The sequence below is a fragment of the Nicotiana sylvestris genome, chromosome 5 (assembly GCF_000393655.2).
Source record: "Nicotiana sylvestris chromosome 5, ASM39365v2, whole genome shotgun sequence".
Lineage (NCBI taxonomy): Eukaryota > Viridiplantae > Streptophyta > Magnoliopsida > Solanales > Solanaceae > Nicotiana > Nicotiana sylvestris.
This window is the reverse complement of record NC_091061.1, coordinates 113,144,072-113,155,730: the sequence shown is the minus strand read 5'-3', so window position 1 is coordinate 113,155,730 and position 11,659 is coordinate 113,144,072. Positions and strand designations below refer to the sequence as shown.

The 11,659-nt window shown below is 43.6% G+C and overlaps 1 protein-coding gene across 1 annotated transcript; it reads left to right on the top strand.

Annotated features, from left to right (window-relative positions):
* The first annotated feature begins 6,531 nt into the window (after window positions 1-6,531).
* Window positions 6,532-11,619, top strand: LOC138869171 (uncharacterized). Its single transcript, XM_070146768.1, has 3 exons — window positions 6,532-6,721; window positions 7,467-7,546; window positions 11,509-11,619. Exons 1-3 carry the CDS (start codon window positions 6,532-6,534, stop codon window positions 11,617-11,619), a joined length of 381 nt encoding a protein of 126 aa, XP_070002869.1.
* The last annotated feature ends 40 nt before the right edge of the window (window positions 11,620-11,659 follow it).

Here is an 11,659-nt window from a genome sequence, read left to right as displayed (position 1 = left end):
ATTTATGGGAAGTGAGTTTAGCCAAGTCTGGGCAGCTCCTGTCAATGATAATGGAAACAATAACAGCTTGATTGCTTCAGGAGTTACGTTGGGCTGCCTTTGGGTTTTGCAGATAGAGAGGAAGTTCTTCAAGTGCTGCTGAGGATCTTCGACTTGCGACTCCGAAAATAGTCCCTTGTTTTGCAACAAGTGCAGCATGTTATTCGTAATTTGGAATGACTCAGCCTGTATCTGCGGAACTACAATGGTTGTGGATAGATTTTCAGTTGTGGGTTGTGCCCAGTCATAGAGAGCAGCCTCTAGCACTATTGGTACCGCTGGGTTTTCCTCATGATCCCCCATGATTGTTTCGAATTGTGCAGGTGTTAGTTGTTGTTCGTTTTTCTGATTAGCCCGATTCAAGGCCTTGAAAACTTTCTCTGGATATGATAATGCTTCAAATACTTCACGAGATCTCGATGAGTTTCTAGGCATGCACCAAGTCAACAAACGTTAAAATTTCAATGTAAAAATTGGGTATAGAGAAAAATGACTACATTAAGAATTTTTGTACTTCTTTCAATTGTAATTGATAACACCGTTAAAGTCCCCGGCAACGGTGCCAAAATTTGATCTAGCCCAACTATGCCTTATAAAAGGACAATGCGGACGTTGCAAATATAACATGAGTATTTATGCCCAGAGTCGAATCCACAGAGAATTAACCTATCAATTACTTTCGTTGGACTTACTAAATTCTTTAGAATCAACTTCCTCAAACGTTGTGAATAACAGTTGATGGTATATTTAATAACTAAGATTGAAAGTCAATAAACAGTTGTAAACTAAATAAGCTTAAGTTATGAACAATAATAAAAAGGTTCTAAGGTAGTGATTTCCCCTATTGATGGAATCCCTTTTGTTTATGTTTCATATAGATTTACCAACACATCTCTATCAACCATGAACACTCTTTTTACCGTGAATCTCTCCTGAGTAATCACGATAATTTACTAGACGCACTCTCCCGAGATACGTTAGCTGGCTTTGTTTATTACAGTTTACTTTAGATTGCACCCAAGACCTCGTTATTCCTAATCCCGCCTTTAAACCCGCAGTTATAGATCCCTCTTATACTTTGGGAGTGATGTTGTTCAATAATTACCTAAATATGCACTCTCTCCCGAGTTATGCATACTAAATAGGTACAGCTAATTGAGGATCCTGTCAATTAACTACAACAAACACATAGTTGAACAAATAGAGATTAAACTGGCAAACTATATTAACATAATCAAGAAGTTCATCCTTCAATAGGTTCCATCAAAACCATAGACAAAAGATTTAGCTACTCATGACAATGGGTAAATAAACTATGAAAATATTCATGATCAAAATTGCAAGAAAAATAAAATATGATGTTTTGGGTGATCTCTCACACTTGTTTCTCTTGCCAAAGTACTTTTTAAAACATTACATGCCTCCCTTGTACGAGTTCTATTGTTTAATATAGGGTTTTGGGCTAAAAATCCCGTATTTTGCACTTTAGTCCCTCAATTTTTCGCTTCCAATCGCGGTCCTACCGTGGTTATGCCAGGACCGCGGCTACCTAGCCTCTCAGAATCCGTAACAGCCTTCTGCCGCGGTCCGACCGCGGTTACGCCGGGACCGCGGCAGTCCATCTCCAGTTTTGGTTTTTGCTGCCTTCGCGTGGTGCACTTAGCGGATATTGTACTATTGACCTCTTTTTCTCCATAATTGATCCCAAAAGTACTCCATAGACTTCTTTTATTGTATATAGCCTGCAAAGCATGAAAAACACTAATCAGAGCATTTTGTTATCACTTTTTACCACAAAAACTATACAAGAAGGTGGTTCTTTAGGGCCTAATTATAGTCCAATTCACCTATTATCAGAGGGTCCGCAGGAAAATATGGGACTTGGGCTTATTCCCGGAATCGAATTCTGAGGTCCCAAGCCCGAGAAATAATTTTTAAAGAAAATTATTTTCTGAAATTGTTTAAGGAAATTTAAAATGAAATTTGATTAGAACATGACGGTATCGGACCTGTATTTGGTTCCAGCACGCGGTACAGGTCCTATATATGATTTAAGATATTTCTGTAAAATTTGGTGAAAACGGAGGTTTAAGAAGTTTCGAAATATTTCCTTGATTTTGAGGTTTAATTCGTTGTTTATGATGTTATTTTGGCGATTTGATCGCACGGATAAGTTCTTATGATGTTGTTGAGTTAGTACGTGTGTTTGGTTAGGAGCCCTGAGGGCTCGGGTGTGATTCGGATGTGTTTCAGACTTACAAAATGTTGAAGATTTCTGCTGTCAGTGCCCAGGGATTTTACCCTTCGCGTTTGCGTGGACCCACTCGCGAACGCGTAATACAAAATTCCCAGGTGCCCAATTTCTTCTTCGCGAACACGAAGGTTGAGACGCGAAGCTGAGGGGGGAGACCCTTCGCGAACACATCCTTCCACTCGCGAACGCGTAAGGTTCTGGGGAGGGGTCACCATTTGTGCATCGCGAACGCAACCAAAGCTCCGCGAATGCGTAGGCTTGAGGAGCCAAAGCTCCGCGAACGCGAAGGCTTAACCAGCCTGACCCATCGTGAACGCGAAAGGTCTATCACGATCGCGAAGGGCATTTTTGCCCAGTGATTTAAAAGACCAAAAACAGAACCCATTATGGGATTTTACCAAAATTCCACAAACTCCTTCTTCTCCAAAGCTCTTGGACGATTCGTGGAGCATTACTTCACCAAAAACTCTTGGGTAAGTAATATTTAACTTGTTTTCTTCCATTTTCATCAACACCCACTAGATTTCTAGGCCTAAAACATGTGATTAAGGGTAGAAAATTAGGGGTTTGGGTAGAGTTAGAGCTTTTTGACTAATTGTGATTTAGACCTTGTTTTAGGGTCAAATTTGGGAACTAATTATATATTCGGGCTCATGGGTGAATGGGTGATTGGAATTTGGTTCGAACCTCATGTTTTGACCAAGCGGGCCCGAGGTCGATTTTTGGAATTTTTGGAAGAATGTTTAGAAAGCTATAATTAGGCATTGGAATTGGATTGTTTAGCATTTATTGATGTTATTAAGTCAATTGTGTATAGATACGATTGAGTTGGAGCCAGATTTGAAAGGAAAAGCGGTGCTTGAGGATTGAGTTTGCCGTGGAAGCTTGAGGTAAGTGTTTGGTTAAACCTTAGCTTGAGGGATTAGGAGTTGAGTCATATTTACTTCGTGATAATTGTTGAGTACGACGTATAGGCATGGTGAGGAGTATCTATACGTTGGTGTCTAGCATGATCGTGAGTCTTTATATTGTGAATATCATGATTTCGTTATATTTTTCATGCCTTGGTGATGATTTCTATTTGTTGTGAAAAGCTTGTGGAAAGAATTGTGAACTTGAACAACGAGGAGCATTGACTCAAGTTATATTACAAATTGTGAAAGTATATGAGATGATTGAACTCTTTTGTTGCTTTGTTGATTATCTTCCTTGCCGGGATGTTGAGATTATTGATGTTGTTCCCTTGCCGGGATTTAATTATTTAACTGTTGTTCCCTTGTCGGGATTTCTATTATTATTATTTTGTTTATTTCCTTGCCCCTTTGTTTGTGGTTGTTGTTTGGGTGAGGAAGAGTGTTAAAGCACGAAGGGTGATGCCATGCATTGTTTGCTATTGTGACGAAAGAGTGTAAAACACAAAGGGTGATGCCGTGCATTGTTTGCTATTGTGAGGAAAGAGTGTAAAGCACGAAGGGTGATGCCGTGCATTATTTGCTATTGTGAGGAAAGAGTGTAAAGCACGAAGGGTGATGTCGTGCCGTACGATGTACCATTCCATACCGATTTTCATTGATTATATGGTGAGGAAAGAGAGTAAAAGCACGAAGGGTGATGCCGTGCACATATTTATTATATGATTGATTTGGTGAGGACGAGAGTAAAAGCACGAAGGGTTATGCCGTGCAAATTGTTGATTTCTAATTCTTTGTTGATATTTGAGTTATGTTGTTTCTTTCCTTACTTGGTGCTTTCTATTCAGAACTGTTATCTCCCCCACAACATGTTTCCCCCTCCCATATTGACTGGTTATTTTCTGTATTTCTTTTCCGCTGTATATATATATTTAAACTACACAAGTTTATTTGGTAGTCTGGTCCTAGCCTCGTCACTACTTCGCCGAGGTTAGGCTGGACACTTACCAGCACATGGGGTCGGTTGTGCTGATACTACACTCTGCACTGTGTGCAGATCCAGGAGCAGCTTTCGGACAGTAGTTGGAGGGCTTCCTTCGGTCCACCCGGAGACCCAAGGTAGACCTACAGGCGTCCGCAGGCCCTGGCGTCCCCATCTATCCCCTTTCTCTGTTTCTTCTTCTTTTGTTTAGTAACAATGTATTGTATTCTATTCAGACCTTGGTTGTAGTAACTCTTAGATAGTCTGTGACACTATGACACTAGGTTTTGGGGTATTGAGTTTTTTAAAAGTTGTAATAGACATAGCCTTAATATATATAATTGTTGACTTTCGCTTAATTTCTTAAAATCCCATTGTTATCATAATATTGCCTTGTGTTTGTTAAAAAGAAGCAATATGATAGTGTAGCAAGTAGTAAAGGTTTGGCTTGCCTAGCTCCCATTAGTAGGCACCATCACGACTCCCGAGGTTGGGAAATCCGGGTCGTGACAAGTTGGTATTAGAGATCTAGGTTACATAGGTCTCACAGTTCACAGACAAGCTTAGTAGAGTCTGAGGGATCGGTACGAAGACGTCTGTATTTATCCTCAGAGGCTACAGAGTTAGGAAAAACTTCACATTTGTTCTTTCTTGTCGTGCATTTATATTTCCCAATACTAATTGAATTTCTACTCTGTTCTTTCGCAGATGGCGAGAACACGCGCTTACTCATCCACTGCTCAACAGCTCGAGCCCCCAGAAGCAGCTCCCACGAGGGAAGAGGGAGAGGCCGAGGCCGTGCTAGAGGCCGAGGTAGGGGCAGAGCTCAACCCCGAGCAGCAGCACCAGTGGCGGAGCCTCAGGTTGATTTTGATGACAATGTTCCTGCCCCAGCAGCTCCGGTGGGCCCAGCTCAGGTCCCAGAGGGGTTTATTGCTACCCTAGTTCTTTAGGACGCTCTGGTCCGATTGGTGGGCCTCATGGAGAGTGTCACCCGAGCAAGCTTGCTTCCTGTAGCACCAGCCATCTCTCAGGCCGGAGGAGGGGTCTAGACTCCTGCTACTCGCACTCCAGAGCCGGTAGCTCCCCAGATTCAGACTCTAGCGGTTCAGCCAGTTGGAGCAGTTCAGCCGGGTGTGGTAGCTCAGACCGGTGATGGAGCGACTATGTTATTATCTAGACAACTACCACGAGGTTCTCAGGAACATGGGTATTGTTGAGACTAATGGGGTCGATTTTGCTACATTCCGCTTGTCTGGATCCGCCAAGACTTGGTGGAGGGATTATTGGTTGTCTAGGCCAGCCGAATCTCCAGCCTTGACTTGGGAGCAGTTTACATAGCTATTTCTGGAGAAGTTTCTCCCCGTTACTCAGAGAGAGGCCTATCGGAGGCAGTTTCAGCGCCTTCATCAGGGTTCCATGATGGTTACCCAGTATGAGACCAGGTTCTTCGATTTAGATTGCCATGCTCTTGTCATACTTCCTATTGAGAGAGAGAGAGAGAGGGTGAGGAGGTTTATTAATGGTATTACTCAGCCAATAGGTCTTCAGATGGCTAGGGAGGCTAGGAGTGAGATTACTTTCCAGGAGGCGGCCAATGTGGCCCGCAGAGTTGAGACGGTTCTGTCGCAGGGAGGTGGTCATGGGTCGGATAAGAGACCCCATCATTCAGGAAGATTTAGTGGTACCTCATCTGGTGGTAGAGATTCATATGGTAGAGGCCATCCTCCTAGGCCCTTTCAGTCAGCTCTTCAGGTCTCTCACGGTACTTTAGGTGGTCGTGGTTCTCAGATGCATTATTCTGATCAGCAGTCTTACAGTGCACCACCAGCTCCCATCATGCATCGCCGCATCAGAGTTTTCGAGGTGGTCATTTAGGTCAATAGGGTCAGCAGCCTCAGCAGTCTAGGGCTTGTTACACTTGTGGTGATACGGGTCACATTGCTAGATATTGCCCTCGAGCACCGAGTAGCTCTCAACATCAGGGTTACCGTGCCATGGTTCAGGCACCAGGTGTTCCACAACCCGCCCAGCCAGCTAGAGGTGGGGGTAGAGGTGCTAGAGGTGGAGATAGAGGTACTAGAGGTGGAGACCAGCCAACAACAGGCCATCCTAGAGATGTGGTTCAGGGTGGTGGGGCCCAGCCCTGATGTTATTCTCTTCCAGCTAGGCCCGAGGCTAAGGCTTCAGATGCAGTTATTATAGGTACGGTTCTGGTTTGTGATAGAGATGCTTTAGTGTTATTTGATCCAGGGTCTACGTATTCGTATGTGTCATCTTATTTTGCACCATACCTGGTTATGCCTAGTGATTCATTGAGTGTTACTGTTTATGTGTCTACATCGATGGGTGATTCTATTGTGGTAGATCGAGTCCATCACTCTTGTATAGTTGTGATTGAGGGTCTTGGGACTCGTGTAGATATGTTGCTTCTGGATATGGTTGATTTCGATGTCATATTGGGGATGGACTGGTTGTCACCTTACCATGTTATCTTGGACTGTCATGCCAAGACTGTGACCTTAGCTTTACCGGGTATGCCTCATTTAGAGTGGAGAGGGACTCCTGGTCATTCTACCCATAGTTTTGTCTCGTATGTGAAGGCTCGACATATGGTCGAGAAGGGGTGTTTGGACTATTTGGTGTATGTTCATGATTCCAGTGCTGAGGTTCTCTCTATTGATTCTGTGCCCGTTGTTCGTGAATTTCCTGAGGTTTTCCCTTCAGATCTGCCGGGTATGCCACCCGACAGGGATATTGACTTTTGCATTGATTTGGCTCCGGGCACTCAGCCCATTTCTATTCCCCTGTATCGTATGGCCCCGCCTGAGTTGAAAGAGTTGAAGGAACAATTGTAAGACTTGCTTGATAAGGGCTTCATTAGACCCAGTGTTTCGCCTTAGGGTGCGCCACTGTTGTTTGTTAAGAAGAAGGATGGGTTGATGAGAATGTGTATTAATTACCGACAATTGAATAAGGTTACAATCAAGAATAAGTATCCATTGCCGAGGATCGATGATTTGTTTGATCATCTTTAGGGTGCCAAGGTATTTTCAAAGATTGACTTGAGGTCTGGCTACCATCAGTTGAGGATTAGGGCATCTGATGTCCCTAAGATAGCTTTCCGCACTCGGTACGGGCATTATGAGTTCTTGGTCATGTCATTTGGGTTGACCAATGCCCCAACAACTTTTATGGATTTGATGAACCGAGTGTCCAGGATTTATTTGGATTCGTTCGTGATAGTCTTCATTGATGATATTTTGATATATTCTCGCAGCCGGGAGGAGCACAGTGCAGCACGGAGGTGCCAAGCAGGTTACCTTAGATGATGATGGAGTTTTGAGGTTGCAAGGTCGAGTATGTCCGCCTAATATGGATGGGCTCCGAGAGTTGATTTTAAAGGAGGCCCATAGATCCCGGTACTCTATTCATCCGGGTGCCGCGAAGATGTATCAGGATTTGCGACAGCATTATTGGTGGTGTAGAATGAAGAAGGATATTGTTGCATATGTGGCTCGGTGTTTGAATTGTCAGCATGTTAAGTATGAGCATCAGAGGCCTGGTGGTTTGTTTCAGAGGATTGAGCCTCCCGAGTGGAAGCGGGAGCGGATCACTATGGATTTCGTTGTTGGACTCCCACATACTCGGAGGAAGTTTGACGTAGTATGAGTTATTGTTGATAGGCTGACCAAGTCAGCACATTTCATTCCTGTGGCAGTCTCCTATTCATCTGAGAGGGTAGTTGAGATTTATATCCGGGAGATTGTTCATCTTCATGGTGTACCTGTATCTATCATTTCGGACCGAGGTACGCAGTTTACCTCGCGTTTTTGGAGAGCAATTCAGTGACAGTTGGGCACTCAGATTGAGTTGAGTATAACATTTCATCCTTAGACGGACGGGCAGTCCGAGCGAACTATTCAAATTTTAGAGGATATACTTCGAGCGTGTGTCATTGACTTTGCAGGCTCATGGGATCAGTTTTTGCCTTTAGTAGAGTTTGCCTACAACAACAACTACCAATCGAGTATCCAGATGGCTCCTTATTAGGCTTTATATGGTAGGCGTTGTCGGTCTCCGGTTGGATAGTTTGAGCCGGGAGAGGCTCGGTTGTTGGGTATGGATTTGGTTCAGGAGGCCTTGGATAAGGTCAAGATTATTCAGGATAGGCTTCGTACAACTCAGTCCAGGCAAAAGAGTTATGCAGATCGCAAGGTGGCTTTTATGGTCGGTGAGCGGGTATTGCTTTGAGTGTCGCCTATGAAGGGCATGATGAGATTCAGGAAGAAAGGCAAGCTTAGCCGTAGATTCATTGGTCCGTTCGAGATTCTTGATCGAATGGAAGAGGTGGCTTATAGACTTGCATTGCCACCAAGCTTATCAGCTGTGCATCCAGTGCTTCATGTGTCCATGCTTCGGAAGTATCACGACGACCCATCCCACGTGTTAGATTTCGGCACTGTCCAGTTGGAAAAGGACTTATCTTATGAGGAGGAGCCGGTAGCTATTCTAGACTGGCAGGTTCGTCAGTTGAGGTCAAAGAGTTTTCCTTCTATTCGTGTTCAGTGGAGAGGTCAGCCTCGTAAGGCATCAACCTGGGAGTCCGAGTCTGATATGCGGAGCCGTTATCCTCATCTTTTCCTCGACTCAGGTACTTCCTTCTTCTGTCCGTTCGAGGACGAACGGTTGTTTTAGAGATGGAGAATTTAAATTAAATTATGTGTTTTCGAGGTCTTGAAAACCTCATTTAGATTCGCCTCGATTTGCGTGCGCAGTCCGAGCGCATAGCCGGAAAGCTTAAATATGAAATTCTGTGAAAAATGATAAAATTTGGTAATAAAATGAGCAAAATTTGACTTCGGTCAATATTTTATGTAAACAGACCCGGACCCGTGATTCGACAGTCCCGGAGGGTCCGTACGAAAATATGGGACTTGGGTATATGCCCGGAATCAAATTTCGAGGTCCCAAACCCGAGAAATGAATTTTTAAAGACAATTGTTTTCTGAAATTGTTTAAGAAAATTTGAAATGAAATTTGATTAGAACATGATGGTATCAGGCTCGTATTTTGGTTCCGGCGCCCGGTACAGGTCATATATATGATTTAAGATATTTCTATAAAATTTGGTGAAAAACGGATGTCGTTTGATGTGTTTCGGACCTAATTTGCAAAAGTTGAGGTTTAAGAAGTTTCAAAATATTTCCTTGATTTTGAGGTTTAATTCGTTGTTTATGATGTTATTTTGGCGATTTGATCACACAGATAAGTTTGTATGATGTTGTTGAGTAAGTACCTGTGTTTGCTTAGGAGCCCCGAGGGCTTGGGTGTGATTCGAAAGGTTTCGGACTTAGAAAATGTTGCAGATTTCTGCTGTCAGTGCCCAGGGATTTTACCCTTCGCGTTCGCGTGGACCCACTCGCGAATGCGTAAGGCAAAATTCCCAGGTGCCCAATTTCTTCATTGCGAATGCGAAGGTTGAGACGCGAACGTGAAGCTGAGGGGGGAGACCCTTCGCGAACGCGTCCTTCCACTCATGAACGCGTAAGGTTCTGGGGAGGGGTCACTGATAAGTAGGATTTTAACATGTTTTATACCCATACTTGCCTACGCTTTGAGTGTAATTTGCTACAAAATAGTCCCAAAATGCTTACAGATTGCGCTTGATTACAGGTTTGAGCTATAAAGTGACAAATCGTCAAAGATCGACTCAAATCGGAGTAAAACCTGCTCAAGTGTCAAAGATCATTAAAGTAAGGACATTCAGAACTTGGTGCGGACCACACCATCATGTCATGCGGCCGCACCATAGAAGTTCAGAGACTGTAAAACTACAAGTCAAACTCATGCGGCCGCGTCCCACTTCATGCTGCCCGCGTCTCACTCATGCGGCCGCACAATATTGCTATGCGATCGCGTCCAAGAAGTTCAGAGAGTGTAATATTCTAAAAGCAAACCACGCGGCCGCATCCCACTTCATGCGGCCTGCGGCCCTCTCCATGCGGCCGCACTCTATGGTCACGCGGTCCGCGTCAGTGAAGTTCAGAGAAGCTGCCAAAACCATTCATGCGGCCGCACAACAACTTTGTGCGGTCCGCGCCAGTCTTCATGCGGCCGCATTCCAACTTTGTGTGGTCCACATCACCATCTTCAGAGAGCAAGATTCAGAGGTCAAGCAACCTAGTGCGGCCGCGTGCCAACTTTGTGCGGTCTGCACTAACCCCGCAGGGGCATTTTTGTCCAGTTTTTCCAGCCCACTATAAATAGAACATTTTACCATTTTTAGGGGAAGTTTGGTACATCTGATAGCTGCTGCACTCATGAGACTTATGTTTTGGCCTATTTTGGGCATTTATAGCTTGGTTTCATCATAGATTATTGTAGTTTAACATTATTAATTAATTAATATGGTTGTTTCATCTTCTATTTCTTCAGTTTCTTCTTTAATTATGTCTAGCTAAACCCATTAGCTAGGGTTGTGGCTCAACCCTAGTGTGGGTAATTAATGGGTGTTGCTTCTTAATGATAGATTGATATTGGGTGTTTGTTATTTGGGTTAATTTTATGGTTTAATTAAGGATTGATGGTTGCAAACATTGATTCTAGCTTAGTGGGTCTTGACTCTTCTTGAGAAAGAGAGTCTATGACCCCAAAATTGACCCAACGAGGAATTGGGGTGGACCCATGAGAAATGGTAGTCCCAATTAACGGGTTAAACCTCGAGAGAGTAATCACCCTACTTGAACCCAAGTTGCTTGGTCTAATTGGCCTACCCAATTGGTCTCGAGAGAGTCAATTGGGCAAATTCGCTCTCCCTACCGAGAGGTGTGAGAGTGGGTACAATTGTGCAACAGTTATAACATTGATCCCAAATATGTCAATCTATTATTAGTAGTCTCTACCCGTTAGTTAACCACCTAGGTGATGCCACGACCCTAGTGCCTTTCTCTATATTAATCACAACTTAGAAAATATCCCTTCAGCATAAATTAGCTTAAACTTGTAGTTGATAAGAGTAGTTATTAAACAAAAACCCAAAAAAATGTTAGAAGTACAATTAGGAGCAAACACGCATTCTTAGTCTAAACAAATACGCAACTTCATTCCAAGCTCCCTGTGAAAATTGACCCTGATACCACTATTCGGGTAAAAGTCTTAGTGCCCGCTCTTCCTACCGTTGTGTGAGGTTGAGTTTGCTGCAACCACTTTTTGGCGCCGTTGCCGGGGAAGCTTACGGTGTTGACTATTTGTGTAGCTAGTTTTGTGTTTTGCTTCTCTTTCCTTCTTTTTACTAATTTTATTTGTGTCAATTCACTCAGGTACACATGGCTTTAAACGCAAATGACCCTCTTGGTAACGTGGTCGTAGGGGAGGAGGTTGAGGATCTAGAACAAGAAGACGTATTACCTCAAGCTCCTAGGAGAGGATGAAATGCCAATGCAAATGCCAATGCAAATGCCAATGCAAATG

Coding starts and splice junctions, on each gene's coding strand:
- LOC138869171 (XM_070146768.1), top strand. CDS start 6,532: ATGGGTGATTCTATTGTGGTAGATCGAGTCCATCACTCTTGTATAGTT. Junction 6,722..7,466: donor TGTGACCTTAGCTTTACCGG/GTATGCCTCATT, acceptor ATATTCTCGCAG/CCGGGAGGAGCACAGTGCAG. Junction 7,547..11,508: donor TTTTGAGGTTGCAAGGTCGA/GTATGTCCGCCT, acceptor CAATTCACTCAG/GTACACATGGCTTTAAACGC.